General features: G+C 42.7%; 2 protein-coding genes across 3 annotated transcripts in view; both read left to right on the top strand.

Moving 5' to 3' along the window:
• Positions 1-11,444, top strand: part of LOC142658110 (biorientation of chromosomes in cell division protein 1-like) — a 34,680-nt gene extending 23,236 nt beyond the window's left edge. The window contains exons 2-3 of one of the 2 annotated variants that reach the window (XM_075833857.1): positions 6,859-6,951; positions 10,425-11,444. In XM_075833857.1, the coding sequence (XP_075689972.1) occupies positions 10,460-10,972 (513 nt within the window). In that variant the 5' untranslated portion in view covers positions 6,859-6,951; positions 10,425-10,459 and the 3' untranslated portion in view covers positions 10,973-11,444. The remainder of the gene's footprint in view (positions 1-6,858; positions 6,952-10,424) is intronic. The other variant, XM_075833858.1, reaches the window with a different exon arrangement.
• The window catches only part of PTPDC1 (protein tyrosine phosphatase domain containing 1), a 68,045-nt gene that overhangs the window by 23,201 nt on the left and 23,941 nt on the right, over positions 1-20,903 (top strand). The window contains exon 2 of the mRNA XM_075833856.1: positions 20,018-20,107. Coding sequence (XP_075689971.1) covers positions 20,026-20,107 — 82 coding nt within the window. The 5' untranslated portion in view covers positions 20,018-20,025. The remainder of the gene's footprint in view (positions 1-20,017; positions 20,108-20,903) is intronic.

Genomic DNA, 20,903 nt, shown 5'->3' with positions numbered 1-20,903 from the left:
TCTCCTGCTTTATACCTCCACCTGAAGGCTACGATGTATCCCACTGTGTAGGCGGTGTGATACTGTTGTCCGTAGGCTTCTATTAAGGGATAAAAATATACAGCAAAGTATACTTTTATTTTTATTTTTTCGGACTGTTGTATGGAATAACGTGGTCTATTATGCTATTCCAAACTTGAACAAAATACCTCCGTTTTCCACTGAAATCAATGAGAGGCGAACTCGGTCGCTTTTTGCGACGCAGTTTCCACGTCAAAAAAGCGCCTAAATACTCTGAACTAGCCCTTACGAATATGCTAAATGTATACACAAGGGAGCGTTTCCCGGTGTATATGTGAACAGGACCTTACCTTGCAGTTTGCCTTCCACTGAAATTTTTCTGCTGCATTTTTTTTTTTTTTTTTTTTTTTTTTTTTTACCCAAGGGAGGAAAAGTGACATGCAAAAAAATTTTGATATTTCTTTCTTTTTGGGTGTGTAAAGGAACGGTTGTGGTGCTGTGCAAAGTATTTTTAATTATGACTTTTTTCAACTAGCATTTTTTTTAAAGTGACAGTGGGAGATTCAGCCGGTGGAATGGGAGGTCCGGTTGCCTAGACAACCGTACAACGCTGGAAGCCTTTCCTATAACCAGTCTCTGTATCTTGATTTATTATATCGGTGTATACATGCCAGTTGTCTATTTTAGACCTTGTATACACCTCTCTAAATGTCGCCAGGCCTCTTCCTTGTAGAAATTCGTATAGTATAAGCTTTGTGACATGGATCAAGGTCCACTGGTTAGACTGGATCCCTAAGTTGGAGATAAGAGGCTCATGACAGGAGCTGGATTTTGTAACAAGCCGCTCTAAGTGTTAGACAGTCTCAGCTTCTCTGCGTGATCTCTTGAAGTGACATTTCATGACAGTACTCCAGGTGATAATTACAGGGCAATGGCTGTCACGCAAGTTTTAGATGACCGACGTCTTGTGTTTCCCTTGACAATAACTGCATTTTCCTTCATTATGTACCGTTTCAGTATTTTACCACCAGTGGATCTGTAATAGAATAAGTGTATGGACACACGTCCACGGGATTGTCCAGGATTAGAAATACATGGCTGCTTTCATCCAAAAACAGTGCCACACTTGTTCTCATGTTGGGAGTGGTATTGCAGCTCAACCCCATTCACTTCAATGGAACTGAGCGGCAATACTAGATACAACCCATAGACAGGTGTGGTGCTTTATCCGGAAGAAGGCAGCCATGTTTTTCTAAACCTGTGACCCTCCTTTAATTTATCAACCCTACCAGAATCTGAATCTGCACTTTCTGATGTGGAAAAGTGACAAGCACCTAAAGCCACATTTAGATGTGGTGGGTTTTTGGTGTGGATCCCAGTCAATGAGGTAAGGCCTCATGCACACGACCGTAGCCATGTGCACGCCCGTGATTTCCGGGTCGGCCGACAGTGGACTGTCAGCCTTGGGCAATGGCTGTGGCCATTATTTTCAATGAGCCTGGACCACAGAAGACGGCCGTAATAAGACATGTCCGTTCTTTCTGCGGTGCGGGCTCCCGGGCCATGCACAGACCGTAAAAAGCACGGTCGTGTGCATGGCCCCCTAGAAATGAATGGGGCAGCAATTCTCCCGTGGATTTACGGGGGAATTGCGGCCGCAATAACACGTTCGTGTGCATGGGGCCTAACTCCATCCACACCTAACAGAATTTTTTTTATTTTTTTTTTATATCCGGTAATGCAGTGGATTTTTAAATTGTCAGCATGCCCATTATGTTACGTAATTGCCACAATTGTGGTTTTGTTGGTATTGGCGGCTGGAGGATACCTCTTAGGATATGTTCACACGCTCAATAAAAAAAAGTCTGAAAATACAGAGCTGTTTTCAAGGGAAAACCGCTCCTGGTTTTCAGCCGTTTTTTGAGCTGTTTTTCTGTTGAGCCAATGAAAAAATGGCTCCAAAAACGGCTCAAGAAGTGACATGCACTTCTTTTTCCGAGACGTTTTTAAAAACGGTCGTGTAAAAAACGCCCTGTCGGAACAGAACGCCGTATTTCCCATTGAAATCAATGGGCAGAAGTTTGTAGGCGTTCTGTGTCTGGTTTTTCAGGCGTTTTTTTTTTGGATCGTTTACGCCACAAAAAACTGCTAAAAATAGGCTGTGTGAACATACCCTTACTAGGTGTCGTGTTTTCATACTAAGCTTCAGATTTCAATAGAATTTGTGATCCCTAGTGCAGGGCGCCTTACGTTAGGGAGATGGGGCAGGTGGAAACTGAAGACAAGTCCCTATCAATTGTGGTCTGAGATTACCCATATCGTCCATTTACTGCAACTCCACTGTAGTTGCTTTAGGCTTATGGGGTAACTATTTTTAAAGTTTTCTCCCAGCTTTCTTACAATATGACATGCCACTTGGGTGTGTCAGAAAATTATATGGTAGGTGTCTGGATCACCACTAAGGTGAATAGGTTTCCATTGTTGATATACGGAGTGTGAAATGGTGGTCATATCCTTCCATCCTACATATATATATGTGTGTGAATCTTATCCTTGTAAAGTAAACTGAGTAAGGACCCTAGCGGTCTGAAACGCGTAAGCGTGGTTCCCGGGATTTTTGTTTTATCCTTGGTTTTAAAAATTACCTAAATAAAATTGGAATTTTAATATTCGAGTGCTGGATCTGCCTTTTCTACACACCATTTTTTACTACGTCTATGCCGCCCTATCTGAGGTCAGCATAAAGTAGTGACAGAAATCCTGATTCCATTGATGTATGGCTACGTTCACACAGGGCAGATATGCTGTGTAAAGATAAACCGCGTAGCCACCCTGCGTACAAAACACCAAATTCTGGTGACGTTTTTCAGCCAGAATATCCTTTGTGGAAAACTGCACACTTTTAAACAAAAAACACATACTTACCCTCTGACCTGTAGGCCGGCCAGCCTGTGATTTGGATAAAACGTCATCCCAGGCGGCCAGCCTGGATAAAGAAGCACAGAATTCTGGTTAAGTATATAAGGGCCTGTTCACATCACCGTTCATTTCCGTTCCGGGGTTCCGTCGGAGGGTTCCGTCGGGTGAGCCCCGCAACGGAAAGTGAAACGGACAGCACAGCTTCCGTTTCAGTCACCATTGATCTCAATGGTGACGGAAACATCGCTAATGCTTTCCGTTCGTCATCATTCAGTCTGGTTTCCGGTTTTCCGACGGAATCAATAACTCAGTCGACTACTAATTTTTTCCCCATACTGTGCATAGGGACAAAGTTGCCGTTCAGCGTCAGGGCTAGCGGGAGGTGGATGGGGCTAGATGCAGCTGATGAGTAACGAGGACTAAATAGCGCACACTATGTAGTCTCGATACTCATGAGTTGCCACTAGTAAGTAATGTAGCAATGTAATCGGGGTCTCTGTCACTACTTCATGCGGCTTCCTGATAGAACACGCGTAAAACCTGAGAGATTCCGTTTAAGAAGCACATGCCTCTTAATAAGTGAGGCGTATCTCTGGCAAACCGCGTCTCAAAAAAATCAAATCTATCAGAAAACTGACATAAAACATTTAATAAATTCCTCGGCCCCCATTGACCATGTGAATCGCTCATTTTAAATGTGCGCCATATAATAATACATTGTGTGGCTGCACAAAAATATCAGGTGATCACTTTGGGTTAGGGCTTGTTAAGACAACCCCGTCAATAACATATACGTTTAACACATGAGCACCCAATGCAAGACAGATTATTTAGATGTTTGTTTTTTGTTGCTTGTTGACCGTTTCCATGGAGGCATATATTTTTATTTTGTGCAGCAGGAAAATAAAAAACTAAGGCTTCTTTCACATCTCCTTCGGGGGGTTCCGTTCATGGGTTCAGTCAGACCTTTCCGTCAGGGGAACACATTAACCAAACAAAGTCGATTGCGCTATTGATTCCGCCAAAAAAAAACAAAAAACTTAAGGAACGGAGACATTAGCAATGGAAGCATTAACATTGAAATCAATTGTAATGCAAACAGAGCTATGGTCTCCGTTCATGGATTCCCCTGACGGAAAAGGTCTGACGGAACCCCGACGCAGATATGAACGAAGCCTAAGGCCTCATTGCACGTAGCCATATGCACGGCCGTGATTTTCGAGTCGGCCAGCAGCGGACTGTCACCCGCGAGCCGCCCACAAATCACGTGCCATGCACATAGCCGCGGCCATTATTTTCAATGAGCTTGGACCGCAGAACACGGCCGTAATAAGACATACCCGTTCTTTCTCCGGTCCAGGCTCTTGAGCCATGCACGGACCGTGAAGACCACGGTCATGTGCATGTCCCCATAGGAATGAATGGGGCCGCAATTCTCCCGTGGATTTTTGGGGGAATTGCGGCCGCAAAAGCACGTTTGTGTGCATGGGGCCTAACAGAACAGCAAAGCGAGACGATAAATACAATTCTTTTAAACTTTATATTTGCTGAGTCTGTGGAGAGGGTAAGATGGAGCTTCATATTAGTCTTGTGTGATGTTCACAACCACGTCTCCTGACAGAAGTTTAAAGGGAATGTGTCGCTAGAAAAAATAAATATATTTTTTTTAGTTAAACAGTTAGTAAATACATGATTACACATTGTTCTAATTTTTTTAATTTTTTCACAAGTCAGGAAATATTATAAATTAGATTGTAATTTATAACATTTCCATGTGCTGGTCACTAGAGGGAGCAATTCCCAAAATTGCAGCATTGGCATGTGGTAAAGCAACCTCATTGCTTTATGCTGCAAAATGGGAGAAGACACACTCGCTCTAGTGTCCTCAAACAATCCCCCCTCCTTTATCCTGGCTAGTGCCAAGAGAAAGGAGGGGGTTGAATGTTCAAACCTCCTACACTGTGTGCCGCCATTTTTTGAGCGAATGCACAGTGTAGGAGGATTAGATACAGTGGTAATCACACAGTATAACACGAACATACACACACATCAGATACACAAACATAACTTACCTGCTCCTGTCGCTGCCGCTGGCTCCGCTCCCTGTCCTTGCTTCTGAACATATGGATGGAAGCCGCGACCGGAAGTAGTCATCTTACTGTCCGGCCGGGGCTTCCGGTCCACATGAAAATGGCGCCGGATGTCGCTCTGCCGAAGACCTTCCTTTTGGACTGTGTGGGAGCGGTGCATGTGCCGTTCCCAAACAGACGGCGTACGCTGCAGTGAATGGAACTGCTCCCGTTTGCATTCTCTATGGGGTTGTATGTGCCGTATTCCATCTCTGTATGTGTCGTTAATCGACACATACAGAGATGAAAAAAAAATGGCAGCCCCCATAGAGAAGTAAAAGAAAGAAAAAAAGTACAACACAAAAACTCAAATAAATCAAATTTATTTTAATGACATAATAAAAGCAATAACATATAATTTTATTTCTTTTTTCGTGACACCTTCCCTTTAAAGCTGACAGTGGGAGACCTGGCCGGAACAATAGATGGTCCAGCTGCCTCGGCCGTCAGGAGCTTGACAGCATACTTTTGAGCACTGTCATAAACTCCATAGTAAAACCATATTCTGTAAGCTCTTCTTGTTGTTCCTCTGTGAAATGTATAATGTATGACAACTGGGTGTCACCATTCCTTTGTCAATGGGCATGTCCCTACAAAGCTAAGCAGTGGTGACCAGATCATACAGTCTAGGGACTTCCATTATTGACTGGGGGAATGGTTACACCCTTTGGGGCATTGCTGAATTCTTAAAGATGTTCCAGAATTATTTCATGGAGAACTAAAGTATTAACTAAATCTGACCAGTCAAGACAGGCGACCGGTTCCCTAAATCAGTCTATGCAGGCGATTTTTGAATCTCTCTCAGAAAAAGGAAACTGTTATTGGTGTAAAGATATGAAATGATTCCGCACAGAATTGTGGACACTAAGCTTTACATTACACATGTCATGAAGACCCCCTTTAAGAATTTTCATGAACATGCATTACCCTGTAAATATTCTGCTTGTCTCGTGACTTGTTCACCCCTTACCAGGCTTAGTGGCAGGAGACTTCTATGGCTTCTCCAGATACAGGACATATTCTGATCCTTTGTGATGAAAAAATGTGAAACTTTCATTGCAGAAAAGACGCTTGTGACCACATAAAAAAGCGCAAGGAGACGGTATACTTAAAATGTAGTGAAATATTGTGGAGACATGTCGCTGAAGTCAAACCTCTACCTGCCTCCATTTATGAAGTGTGTCGGCCTTCTTATTAAAGGGGTTGTCTCCCCAAGACGGGTCTGGCTTCTCTAACCCCAGCTATCTGTTATAGCCAGCGAAAACTACCCTTGTAGCATTAAATGGCATGGCCGGGCCTGCCAGAGCGGGCGCCCCAACTATGACGTCCATATGCCCTAATCTTTGAGACAATCCCTTTAAAATCCAAAATGTTTTCATCGTGCTTCTAGATTACACCATTGCTATTTGCCACAGTACAAATCCTTTATATTTACACGGGTGAGTGGGAGCATTGGCCGCTGACTCCTGTGAGGAGCAGCAATGATCAGGATTAGGAAGAAAGGAGCTCCCCCTATTGTCCATTAATAAAATATATTTTTTTTTTATATTTGCCATATCCAACATTGGTCAATTGAACTAATAAATGACAAGCCTATAGCTTCACCAGATCTGCACGTCATGATGAATTCTTCTGTGAAGTTTTTTTTGCAAGCACTGCTTATGCGCTGGATTGAGCGGTGCTGTGTTTTTCTTCACTCCTCTTGAATCGCCTGTATGTGAATAGATTTCAGCAAACAAGCAATTGACTCCTCTGCAGCGGAGCTGTGGGTGCTGCTTCCCTGCAGTCATGTGTCGCCACTTTCTTCCAGATTTCCGCATATTTCCTGGAGTCGTCAGTTTATAGGAACACGGTCTCATCTTGCGCTCAAGAACACGGTGCTGGAGTCACACCTTATGTACAGGTGAGTTCTCCTTCTTACATCAAGTAACATTTCGGTTTGTAGACATTATAATGGGTGTTCTACAGGTTTTGTTGCTCATAATAATCTCGATCGTCAATGTCTTATCGTTTGGCATCATCCACTGTTCCCACATTCCCGGCAGAGACCTGGCCGTCTATACACAATCACTCATTTATAGTGAACGGGAGATATTGAAAGGGCCAAGTGAGCTTTTTTGACTATCTCCCATTCACCATAAATCTAGGGCTTCCATTGTGCCTTTTGGTTGTATTAAAATCATACCAACTGAATGTTTCACTATGGAGGGGAAAAAGTTGCAGGTGACTTGCAATGATTGCAAAATTCAAAGTGACCGAATGTCACAGCGTTTTGTTTTTTTTCCCCCCTGTGGCCAAAAGTTGCTGTGGTCATGGCCTAAAGATGCTTGACTGTGCGTGCATGACCACCTCTACGCCAGGACTGGAACACCCGTTTTCTGGATCTGTGTGTGTTTCAGTATCACTTGACATGGCTAGTAGTGGCTAAGATATTTCAGCACATGGAGACCTTAAAGGCTATGTACACCTTTTTTGAAATATTTTTTTTATTATATAAACATGCCTGATCCTTTGTTCCTGCAGGAGATGATCTCTCTCCCCATTTAAAGACTACCTGACCGTTCTCTTGACGTCTTTAAATACTTGTTTTTCCCATGGAATAACAATTCGGGGGAATCTTTTCTTAGAACTCTACTTTGTACCATTCCTCTGTTATACCTCCTAGAACTTTTTGAATAAATTGACAACTGGGTGTTATCATTCTCCTCCTTGTCAAAGGGGTGTGTCCCTACCGTATCATTCGGTCAGCCCTGATTGGATAATATCAGTCTGCGTGGGGATACACGCACAACTGGTAACAAAATGTTGTCAATTTATTCACACGTTTCCAGGAAGAATAACAGAGTAATGGCACAACGTACATTTCTAAGAAAAGATGCTTCAGAATTGTTAATTCATGGGGGGTGATACAAGTATTTACTAAAACAGACCTGTTAGGAGAGGTGACTAGTCCTATTTAAGTACCTCTTCTGGTTTATGGTGGGGTCGGGAGTAAAGACTGTTAGTGCGTCTGGCTGGTTTCTATCTTAAGTGTATGGCCGGCTTAACTCTACTTTGGGGGCATTAAGTGGGTTCAATGCTGCTGACAAGTTAAACTGTAATCTGAAGGATCTGTCCTGGTGGGAACTTGTGTCTTTATATATAGCGTTTTCTAGAAAAATTGACCTATGGAATCCCGCTGAGTTTCAATCTTGGTGGAACGTTCACTCCATGTAAAAGCAGCCAAATAACATTACAGTTGTGATATTGACTATGTCCACAGCATATACAAATATTATTCTAGTTCGTTTCTACAATGTATTTTAACTCCACTAGTTTTAAAGCATGGGTGCCCAGCTACACTGGAATTCAGGGAGGATCCAGGTCTTGGAAGGAAGTTAGAAGGTTTAGGGTATGTGCACACGAGGTCATTACGTCCGTAATTGACGGACGTATTTCGGCCGCAAGTACCGGACCGAACACAGTGCAGGGAGCCGGGCTCCTAGCATCATACTTATGTACGATGCTAGGAGTCACTGCCTCTCCGTGGAACTACTGTCCCGTACTGAAAACATGATTACAGTACGGGGCAGTTGTCCTGCAGAGAGGCAGGGACTCCTAGCATCGTACATAAGTATGATGCTAGGAGCCCGGCTCCCTGCACTGTGTTCGGTCCGGTACTTGCGGCCGAAATACGTCCGTCAATTACGGACGTAATTAGTGTGTGTGCACATACCCTTAGGGCGGTGTTTCCGGTTTAGATGCGATTTTGTATATATATATTTTTTTATTTTTTTTCCTGCAGCTGATGGTTCTTGTTGGAATGTGATCGGTGACATTATAGCAGCTTTTGGTTTGTCATGATTTGATTGGTTGTTTAATTTGAGGACAGTCGTGAGGTTTTTGGCTATTCTTGAGTTTATGTAAATGAAGAGCAAATAAAAAGTCCCGGGTGGGAATAGAGAAATGTTTTGAGGTTTTTATCTTCATTCTTGTTCTGAATCATTATAGAGATGTTGCCAATACAGAGAGTGATGGCATGTCGCTAGAATATGCCAACCCTTACTAATCTGCGGCGGTCCATCTGGCGATCCATCCTGAGAAAGAAGGGGCAGCAGGGCTGGTTTAGTGCAGCAGCCACTTTACAGTTTTTCCCTGTGCAGTGGCAGTGAATAGTGGCAGTATCCGTGGGGATTCCAGCGATCGAAACCTCACTGATAATAGGTGATAGTCTATTGTTTGAATATATTACTTTTTGTGATAGGAATACCCCTTTAATAAGTCTTAACTCGTTCTACTATATGTAACTATCCAAGACTGTATCATAAAGTCTACTACGCTATACTGTAAAGAAAAAAAAAAATGACCAACGGAAACCAGAACCAATATTTCCGTCACCATTGAGATTAATGGTGAGGGAAACAGAACCTAAGGTTTCCGTTTGCCTTTCCGTTGAGGGGTTGAGCCGACGGAGACCTCCCGACGGAAGTCCAACGCTGATGTGAACAGACCCTGAAGTCAAATAATTTAATGGCATGCTGAGGTTTCAAAAAACAGATTTGTATAGATTTTCAAGATTGTTGTAAAGATGTGATAGTGGAAAAACTTTTTTTTTTCCTCTGGAGTATTTGAAGACTTGGGTCCTGTAATAAAATAATCTCCTGTGCTCGCAGACTCTTGCAAACATGTTAGTGTTGTTTTTACTATTAGAATTGACACTTTTTAGCTTTTTTTTTTTTTTAATCTTATTATTCCACAGTAAATTGTCCTGAAATGAGGGCAGAATTGGCTTCAACAATAGGATATATATTTATAACACGATTGAGTTTACTAAATCTCAGAATGATTTTCTTATGTTGTCCTTCCTGGTAGGTTGGTTGATATTTGTACATGTAAGTTTTTTTTAAAATTTTTTTTTTTTTTTTTTTACATTTTTGTATTCAGAAAAGTTTTTAGCAATCTCTCTACATTTTATTTCTTTCAGACAGTTTTTATACATTCAGCTGTCATAATCTTGGTCTGTTGTGTATGCCAATAGCTTCGTAGAGAATATAGAGAAATTCTGCATCACCACTAAATTCAATAAAAACATACAAATATATCTGTGTAGGACAGATCAAGTGGAAACCAGGCTGTCTTTTTTTTTTTTTTTTTTATGGAAATTTTTTTTATGGCCTATATAGCTTAGAGGACGCACGCAGCCAACCGTGTACAATCCATTTAAGAGTCGGACCCTATAGTCTAAATATGCTGTTTTTCGAATTTACTAGTTTTTCTGAACTTTGTTCCGTTTTGTAAGTCTTTACTGGGGAGTCGTGTAAAGTCGCCTTATTGCTTTGTGTTTAAGCATAATCTGTCTCGCAGCATCACTTAAAGCATTGTCTTCTTTGTTTCTAGGTGTGATATAGGAGGTGACCAGGTTGGGGGATATCATGGCGGAGAGTGGCAGCGGGACAAGTGGATCTTCGGCAGTAGGAGGTGTCACAAATGTTTCTTCCCTTCCTCCTGGTGATTCACATCTAATATCATTGATTGTTGAGCAACTCAAGAGTCGAGGACTGTTTGACGGTTTCCGGAGGGACTGCTTAGCTGACGTTGACACAAAGCCAGCGTACCAGAACCTACGGCAGAAAGTGGACAACTTTGTCTCCACCCACCTAGACAAGCAGGAGTGGAATGCTGGAATGAACAAAAACCAGCTCCGAAACGGGCTGAGACAAAGTGTCATTCAATCGGGAATGTTGGAAGCGGGAGTTGATAGAATTATTTCACAGGTGGTGGATCCAAAAATGAACCATATATTTCGACCACAAATAGAAAAGGCTATCCATGAATACTTGGAGTCTCAGAAAAAGGAGGAAGTAGCGCCAGCTCCGCCACTGCCTCCACCTCCTCCTGAGCCAGAAGAACAAGACCCCCCCGTGCCCTCTCAAAGTGCCGCCTAGAGGAAATTCTATGTATGAAACACAAGAATCCGCAACGTTAATAAGCAATGTATAAGCTACCTGTAGCCATGTGCTCAGTAGATTACATCAATTTAACTGGAAAATAATGATCATAAGTTGGATACTGGGAGTCTTCATCCCGCTAGCATGAGAACGTTGTTAATGGTCTGGGGTTGGTGGGTAATCTCTGATATAGGTAGGACAGGGTGAACATCAATTAATTCTGATGTCAAATGAACTCTTTGTAGCTGCCTAGTAATTTTTTGCATGTGACAATATTGGAAAATTGGGAAACCGTTCTCTCTTTTTAATGATTTATGTTTGCCTTTGTACAATAGACTACCTAATGTATCAGTTGAATGTAAAATTATCACCAGTTCAGATCGCCAAAATGTGCTCGGCTTGTATTTCTGATCTTACTTTTTTTAAAACTTTTTGCTGCTTTGAATTTTGAATAAAGTATTTTTGTTGATGTAGGCTCACACCTTGGATTTTCTTTCATGCCTGAAAATAAAGGCTTTTGATAATTAAATAATTATTTTTGATATTTCTTTCACATTTTACTTTTTTGCTTTTATATTTACTGTAATACTGGCAATGCTGTTAACAACTGATACGAAGTCATTCCACGTGCAGAGGTGGGGGGGGGGGGTACATGACAGGAATTATCTATGGTGTTCATTGAATCAATGTGTCATGCACCGCCATCCTCCGGCTTTGCACTAGATTGTCTATACGTTTTGCTCGGAGTGCTTGTTTAATTGACGTTCTATGGATTATCTGAAATGGAATGTACTCTATGTACTAGCGGATCTGGTTCTCTGTATATAGGCGAGTGTCTGGATTATTAACGGGCTGTTTAAAAGTTGTCTATTTGGTTTAGTCTTTACTGTTTCTAATGGGACTATTTTATTTAATTTTTGCTGCCAAACACATGATTTGAGTTCTTTTATAAGGGAATCTTTTTTCATTGGTGTAATTATGAGTGTGTATGTGGCGTATTTGGATGTTCTGCCCGACAAACTGAGAACATTATGAAGCTTAAGGCCTCATACACACGACCGTAGCCATGTGCCGTGATTTTCGGGTCGGCCGGCCGCGGAGTCACCCGCGAATCACGGGCTGTGCACATGGCCGCGTCCATTATTTGCTATGAGCCTGGACCGCAGAACACGGCCGTAATAAGACTTGCCCGTTCTTTCTGCGGACCGGGCTCCTGGGCCATGCACGGACCGTGGAAACCAAGGTCGTGTGCATAGCCCCATACGAATGAATGGGGCCGCAATTCTCACGTGGATTTTCGGGGGAATTGCGGCCGCAAAAGCATGTTCGTGTGCATGGGGCCTAAGAAATGTAAATCTACGTTTAACTTTAGTTTCATTCATTTGATTGAACTGTCATCTGAGTACTTTTTTCTATTTAACAGCTTTCCCTACTTTCTCCCGCCCTTCTGCTCAACGGTCAAAGTGTTTGTACGAATGCCCGTTCAAGATCATTGCCTTGTGTGAACAGCGCAAAGATCAGATGAACGAGCAAATGCTCGTTCATCTGCTGATCGCATCTTTTATGCGACCCGTGCACACAGACATGATGCAAATACATGGCGACGAACGATCGTAGTAACAATCCTTTTGTACCCATACGTTACTGATCACTTCTCCTTGTAAATGGAGCTAAGAAGTGCCGACTGACGTGCTGTATTGTCGAACGGTTCTCGTTTTCACGGCCGGAATTGGTTCGTCAAGAAGGACCTTAATAAAGTCACTTAGATTTTGTTTGTGGGGAAAAAAAAACTAGGTTGACTTGATTTGGCTGCTTAAAGAGGATCTGTCAATAGTTTAGTAACATCCAATCTCCTAATCGGTGCTGCCATACCGATAATGTTAGTGAAGATTGTGTCCCAAAAAGTTGAGCGTTTTCTTAATATGCAAATGAGGCTATACTAGACAAGTGGGCGTCGACACCAGCGATTCTCCTGAGGTGGAGCTACCTCAGCCTCTGACGCTTTCCTATCAGCATGAAGCTGCTTCACTCAGTGTGCGAGTGTGAGGCTGGAGGGAAGGGGGATCACCTAGAACAGTGGCATATGAAAGAGGAGATTCTAATCTTTCATATGGCACCAGTTTGTAGTTCTAGCTGTGAAACAACCAGGAGAGATCACCAGTTAAAGACACTGCAGTATTTCACATCCGAGGTGCACCCGTGCGCGATCCGTAGTCACTAAAGTCTATGGAATGATGCGTGACACGCAGGAAAATAGTCCTATTTTTTTTTTTTTTTTTACGGAACCTTCGCACCCTCTGTTGAAACAAAGGCCGTGTGAACGGCCCCATTGAAATACAAGAGTCTGCGTGACGGCCGTTGTTTTAATGAGCCCGAAGGCTGGGTTTTCAGGTCGCTGTCAAATTGCGTCTTTTGTCCGCAATCATGGCAAAAAAAACAACGCATCCTGACCATGGGTGTGTGCACCCATCCTAACCCACTCTGACTCCTGTACATCATAATCCAATGTGTTTATTTAAGATCTAAACCTAATTGCAAGGAGATATTTGGTAATTATTTCGGGTATGAAACATTTACTTTGACTAGGGCCGCATTCACTATGGTGTATTTGATTTGTTTTATTTTTTTTTTATTTTTTTTTTTACATCCAGTAGAAGTGAAAATCTTAAGTGGATGCAAAAAATACAAGATGTATAAATGTACCCAAGAGTGAATTATGCCTGTAGTCTGGGGCTACATGGAGATTCTTTTTGTAGCGCATCGATCAGGTTTTTACTATTGAGTAACTGCGCGAGTGCCCTGAGTTAGGCCACGTTCAGACAAGGCAGAATTGCTATGGGTTTGCAGTGTGGCAAATCTGTGGCAATTTAAAGTACAATTAATGTGGATAGGGTCAAAACCCTGATCCACATGTAGCGCGGGAAAAAAAAAATCTGAGCGTGACAGATTTTTAAAAAATCTGCAGCATACTGTATTGTGCATACATGTTGAAGATTTTTACAGCAGATTTGATCCGTAACCAAATTTGCGGCAAAATCTGGGGCAATTCCGCCATGTCTGAACTCTGTCTCACGTGCAACTAAAAGTTTACCTCTTGACTGCAGCTGTAGCTCCATGGTTAGAGATGAAGCTGCAAGCTTAGCCAGGCTGGGTTCACACAACACGGTCACAATTAATTTTTTGTCGTGTGTCTCGTCATAGTTTCACAATTTTCACAAAATAGCACGGTTTTTTCTGCATTTTGTGGCAAGAAATGCATTTTTACCAAATGTGAGCTCCGCGATAATGTAAATATTTAATCTCAAATAGAGGTAAATTTTTTTTTTTTAGGTACCGTACCACAAGATTCTCAACTTCAAAATTCGTTACAAGCATAACATGGATATAACGACCATTGGTGACGTGTGACGTTACATTCATTGATCAGCACAGCGCTCGGCAATATATACAGGAGGGTGGAATTTATTCATTAAATGGTATAAGTATTACTAGTGTCTGTAGTCGTAGTCTGACCCCAGCTGATGTGTAACTCATGTTACGCAGCCCATTCCTGCTTCACAGATAAATCTTCCGATCTTGTTTGGACACTATGGCTGATTATATGTACTATTTTATATGGATTATATAGCTGGTGTTGTGTATATACTATGCCTGATTATATATGGATCTGGTTTAGTATTGTTATATAAGCAGTAATGCTATTTCGCGAGCGGGATTGTGGTTGGCACAAATGTATGAGCATTACTAGGACTGGCACTCACTTTCTATTGATGTATAACTGGCGCTGCTATGACTGTATTATGTGTTTATATAAGTTCGATGTAACAGTAAGTCCGGGTTCCCATGTAGCGTAAACGCTGCAGAGTTTCCGTAACGGAATTCTGTGCGGAAATTCCACAGCGTTTAGTCTCCTGCCCAAGCTGCGGAAAAATAACGCGCCGTAAACGTTAATAACGTGACCTGCGTTGCGGAATTCAATTCCGCAGCGTGTCCATTTATGCTGCATTTAGTTCATTTTCCGTTGCAGGTTTGCCTGATTGAATTCAATGGGGATGCAAAACCGCAACAGAAAACCAATCGTTGCTGTATTTGCGGCGTAATGACAGCGTTTCTGCCGCAAAAATCGTAACACCGAAAGAAAAAAATGAATATACTTAACCAGAACGCCCTCCTTCATGCAGTCTGGCCTCCTGGGATGACGTTGTGTCCCATGTGACCGCTGCAGCCAATCACAGGCTGCAGTGTCACATGGCCTGAAACGTTATCCAGGGAGGCCAGAGCGGACGTAAGAGGAGGGAGGGGGTATGTACGGCTTTCCTCCACAGCGGAATTTTCGTCCAAAAAATTGCACCACAATGTGGTGCGATTTTTCGGACGGAATGTCCTGCGTGTCCCAGGTCCGACACGCTGCGTGATTTTTACGCGGCATGTCCGTGCCGTGGGAACCCGGCCTAAAGTTTTTTTTGATGTGTAGAAAATTAATTCACCTCACCATGCTCACATAGCAGGGCCTTTGCTGCCCTTTCATAAAGTGGAAATATAGGGGTGTACTAACATTTTGAGAATTGCCCTATAGCCTAGGACCAGAGACGAGGCCTGCAAAAATTCCAAAAGATAAATGCGATTCAAATACAAAGGAGATTTATTAAAAGATAATACAATAGAAAATCGTATCACTTGCCAATAGCAACCAATCCGATTCAGCCTCTCATTTTCAATTGGCCCTTTGGAATATGAAAACCGCCAACCGACTGATTGCTGTGGGCAAATGCTTCATTTTTCCTTTGCACCAGTATTGATAAATCACCCCCAATTTGTATTAAAGTAAGTTGTTTCATCAAACTCAGACATAGCAGAAGGATCGGTGGGGGTCCGGGTGCTAAGACCCCCACCGTCGATGAAATGAAGGTGCAGGAACCTTCTGCGGCTGATCGGCGCTTCTCGTCCGCTCGAGTACGGTTCACATAGACGTTCTATGTGGGCTATCTTCAGACTAAAGGAGCGAGCAGCGATCATGACCGAAGATGCAGGATCCTCAGCAGAGCGTTTCTGCACGCTTGTTTCAGTGGTGATGTGTTGTTTTTTTTTTTGCACCAATCCAAACTTCAGATATGTCTCCATCATATCAAATGTTTTATGAAAGTGCAGTCCCTCTTTCAACTAGTTTAGGTCTATCCTGACTCGTGGGTGGTGAGGGTCCCATCACCTTTATTGCCCCAGGGCCCAGACTATTCTCACTCTGCGCCTGACTGGAAGTCTGTATTTCCCCCGGCTCATAGTCCACTATAGTTGGAGTTACACATTTGGTAGGTGCATTACAAAACATAGCACTGATCGACATTGACAAAACCATCCCCTTCCTAGTAAATCCCCTGACCTTTTATTACGAGCAACAGATCCTTTTCATTGTGCTACAGTATGTTATATTGCAAAGTTAAGCCCAGCTTTGTATGGCCTTTAGTTCAGCTACACAATTTACGCAGTTACAGTAAATACTCCTTTCTTCGGCCTGTTGACTCTAGCGTCCAGTACTTGGCTTACATGGATATAACACTTGTTCTGTAGTAGAAAGAGAAACATTTTTCTCCACAGAGAATGAAGTGCCATTGATTTGTTTCAGCTGGCCGAGATCTGTTAATAAAAAATTCAAGACGGCAGTAATGATTTTGCAGCACTGTCAATATGGCGTGTGGGAGGCACGTCACGGACCACGTCAGGCCGTGGCATGTATTCAGTCATGGTTTAGGGAATAATGCTGCCTTTCTAATCTAAGAGCTCCAGAGACAAAAGGACGATTGTCTGCTGTCGATGCTAAAAGCTTCTCTCAGATATCTGCATTGAAGATGCATTTGTGTCCTCTGAACGTACAAGAGATATTGAACAATGTCTTCTAAACTTTCCGCCATCAAATACTCGACAAAAAGACGACATCGGGGTGAGCCTAATTTTATTATGCCAAGAGTGGAGAAGTGGGGCATTATGGGTCATTAGTATCTCGGTCTTCGGGGAACAGATGAGAGACTTTGTATTAGATCGCTAGCTGCCGTGGTTTGGCTATGGCATTACTTTAAAATAGGAGCCTAGAATTACTTGTTTAGTATAAATGGCTATGTTCAGTCTTCACAGGTTTATGTTTAGGGGTTATAGAAGCCTAGAACAACATGGCTGGATGCGTGCACCATATGTATCAAGCTTTTGCGTCCTTTTTACCCTGTATATAGACTTCGTTTCCTTCTTTTTTTTTTTGATTGTCCGCAAGGCTCTGTTCACATCAAATTCTGGACCTACACTTGGCATACACATATGAAGGGTGCTGCTGAACATATGCCCCGGATATATGCAACTGTATGCCCATGGTATTTTTAACATGATCTATGGTGCACCGACCTCTGGGACCCCTGCTGATCCCATAACCATTTAATATTGTAAATACAATTCTCTAAAATAAGAGCTGTACGTCAGCATTGCCGTAATAACAAACAGGTAAACCCATAGTGCAGAATAATTGGGGGATGTGACTGCTAACATTCAGGGTCTTTATAAAGCTGGGTAATAGGCACTGTAATGACAGCCTTTATTTGTAGCTGCTGAAAATTGTAAGTACTTGTGTTGTCCTCATTGGATGTCCCTTAGGCCTAATTCACATGAACGTGTCTGTTTTGCACGCGTAAAAAACGCAGCGTTTTGCGCATGTTGCAGTTCCGTGTATCAGTGTTTGGTGCGTGTCTGCGTTATTTTTGCGCGTATGCCATCCTTATGTCACGCGGTTTTGAGGAGGTGGTTTTCTTTTTCCCATCATTTCTTGAGCAACTGTTGCGTGAATCACGCACAGCACACGGATGTGCATCCGTGTGCTGTCCGTGATTTTCACGCACCCATTGACTTCAATGGGTGCGTGATGAGCTAAAAACGCTCAAGTATAGGACATGCAGTGAGTTTCACCCAGCGTACACGCTGCGTGAAAAACACGGAACGTCTGAATGGCCCCATTGACTTGCATAGGTCCGTGCGACGCGTGTGATTTTCACGCCCGTATCGCGGACGTGAAATATACGCTCGTCTAAATAAGGCCTTAGGTGGATGGAGTTGGATATTTTTAATATAATTATTTTCAGGGCTTGTTTAGGCCCGGTTCACACGTGCATTAGTGTTTCTATTCCGCTCAGTCTGAGGAGCATAACAATGAAATTACCCGAAGCGCCGGTTCTGTTGTACAACGGACACCGACAGAACCCATTAACGTTAATGGGTTCAGTCAGAGTACCCTCAAGGTGTCCGTGATATTACTGGAAACGATAGCTCAGCATGTAGCGCAAATTTTCCTGTATTTGTCGCACTGATCTGTGACGGAGGCTCTAAATGGAGCCTACAACTCAGATGTGAACAGGCCCTTACATGGCTGCTCCTCTTCTGTTTGCGCCCTGTTCATATTTTACCAAAAACAGGGCAGATGTCTGAAGTTTCCCCCCCCCCCCCCCCCTCTACTGGGATTCGATCGGCAGATACCGACTGCAAATCTGGTCACTGAAATCCTGTGTGTGTGTATGAATGTGATGCGCGTCCTTTTAATGGAGTCAAGATTTGCAATTCATCTCATCATAATGTGGCAGATTGACTTCCACTGAGCTATATACACAAAGCTGCCCCGATACAATGTAACAAAGCAGAAAATAACCAGAACAGGGCTCTACAGAGAACATAAAGAATATTCAGGCTGCTGCTCCCTAGGGGAACTAGAAAAGAAAAAATGATGTAAAAGAAATATATTGTATGTCATATATATATATATATATATATATATATATATGAGCGAGAGCGAAAGGCTCCATTGGACGGAGCTGAAACGCTGCACAGGCAATAACGTACCCACTTTTTTTCACTTTGACATTTGGAGTTGCTGCACATTTTTGACATGTATATATATGTGTGTGTGTATATATATATATATATATATATATATATATACATACATACACACTATAGTCAAACAATCGCGTTTGAACTTTTTACTGCATTGCCCCTAATATGTCATTGTTACAATGGATAATGTCGATGTGGTAGGAGGCAGGAGCTGTGGAAGCGATATTACGGCTTTTATTACTGAAGTATATGAAGCATTACGTTTAAAGGTCCTCTCAAATATCAAAGGAAGTGTCATCACTCGTCCCCCACACTGAGTCCCACATAATAGTCAATGAGTTGCAGTTTCCTTGCCCACGTTCATTCATAGATCGAGGGCAGAAATACTTCACAGCCCACCAGTTTACTGTTCTCCTTCTCTTTGTATAGCTGACTATCTATATAACAGTATAATAAAGAAAAGGAGAACAGTGATTCATAAATCCAGGCGATGTCTTACTTTCCATAGAAATACAGCATTCAGAAATTTGCAACTCAATATAATGGCAAAACTGCATCCATGAAACGCTGGGAGTGATGAAAGGCTACTTTTGTGATCCGGACACTCCATAGAGATCAGAGAACTTGTTCGGGTATGTTCACACGCAGAGTCAAAAATGTCTCAAAATACGGAGCTGTTTTCAAGAGAAAACAGCTCCTGATTTTCAGAAATTTTTTGTTCCACTCGCGATTTTCACGGCCGTCTTTGGAGCTTTTTTTAATAGAGCCTATGGAAAACGGCTCCAAAAACGTCCCAAGAAGTGTCCTGCACTTCTTTTTCGCGGCCGTTTTTTTACGCATAAAAAAAAGCAGCGAAAAACGCTCCGTCGGAACAGAATGCCGTTTTCCCATTGATATCAATGGGAAGATGTTTGGAGGCGTTCTGCTTCCGATTTTTCGGGCATTTACGGCCCGAAAAACGTCCGAAAATAGGCCGTGTGAACATACCCTAAAGGTGCTTAACGTTTCCATTGACCTCTATGGGGGATGGGATTTGACCACGGTGTACCATGTCATGCTAGCCTAAAGGGTGACACTGCGGGTGAGGTACCCTGGAATACATGGCAAACCAATTATCTGCTGTGTGGCAATTTGTTTTAATGAATTGTTTTCTTCATTAATTAATTTTTTTTATTTTTTCAGTGGTTGCAATGGCGTCTGGGATCCTGATTCATAATGATTTGCTGTGTTGTACCGCCGCAAACAACATGCAGCAAGCAGCAATGGGTTCAGGTAATAATCTTTTTATCTATATTAAGATTCTCGCTGTAGGTGGATATTAAACAAACTGCGAACCTACCATTATGTACAATAGGGGCCACCATTTTATTGTACATTCAACCTGCAGGTTGAATCACGTGATATTTTAATAGTTTGGACTTTAACAGACGCGACGATTCCAATTCTGTTAACTTTTTTTTTTATTGTTTACCATGCAGTCTATGCATCGTTCATGCAATGTTTTGACATTTGTCTATGCTGCTCTATTAAAGGGGTTGTCCAGGCACAGGGTGGTTTTTCATACTGATGACCTATCGGTATATGTTCGGTGGGGGTCCGACACCAGGACCCCGCACTGTTCTGTCCGTGAAAGAAGCAAATTGCTCTGGACACAGTATAGCGGCCGTACTGCAGCTCTGCTCCTATTCATGTGACCGGAGCCACCTGCTTCCAAAACTGGCCACTGCATAACATCTCTTGGTGTTGGACCCCCACTGATCATATACTAATGACCTATCCGGTGTATAGGTCTTCAGTATGAAAAACCGTCCCCATACACGGACAACACCTTACTAAGCTCGGACAACTAAGCCTCTGGCAGGTCTTAGTAATCAAGCTCTGGAGGCTTTCATTAGGCCCCTGGCTGCCATGGTAACCGATCGGCACCCTGCGAGTCCCCTCTGTCCAACTGCTCAGCTGAAAGGCATCTGAGGGGTTAAACGGCCAGGGTTCAGGCTGTTGCAGGCAGGTGTCAGCTGTTTAAGAACAGTGTATGGTGTGGGCTCAGCTCCTTTGCCCTACACGTTCA

The sequence above is a fragment of the Rhinoderma darwinii genome, chromosome 7 (genome assembly GCF_050947455.1).
Source record: "Rhinoderma darwinii isolate aRhiDar2 chromosome 7, aRhiDar2.hap1, whole genome shotgun sequence".
Classification (NCBI taxonomy): Eukaryota; Metazoa; Chordata; class Amphibia; order Anura; family Rhinodermatidae; genus Rhinoderma; species Rhinoderma darwinii.
The sequence above is the reverse complement of the archived record's forward strand: the minus strand, read 5'-3'. Positions and strand labels throughout refer to the sequence as shown.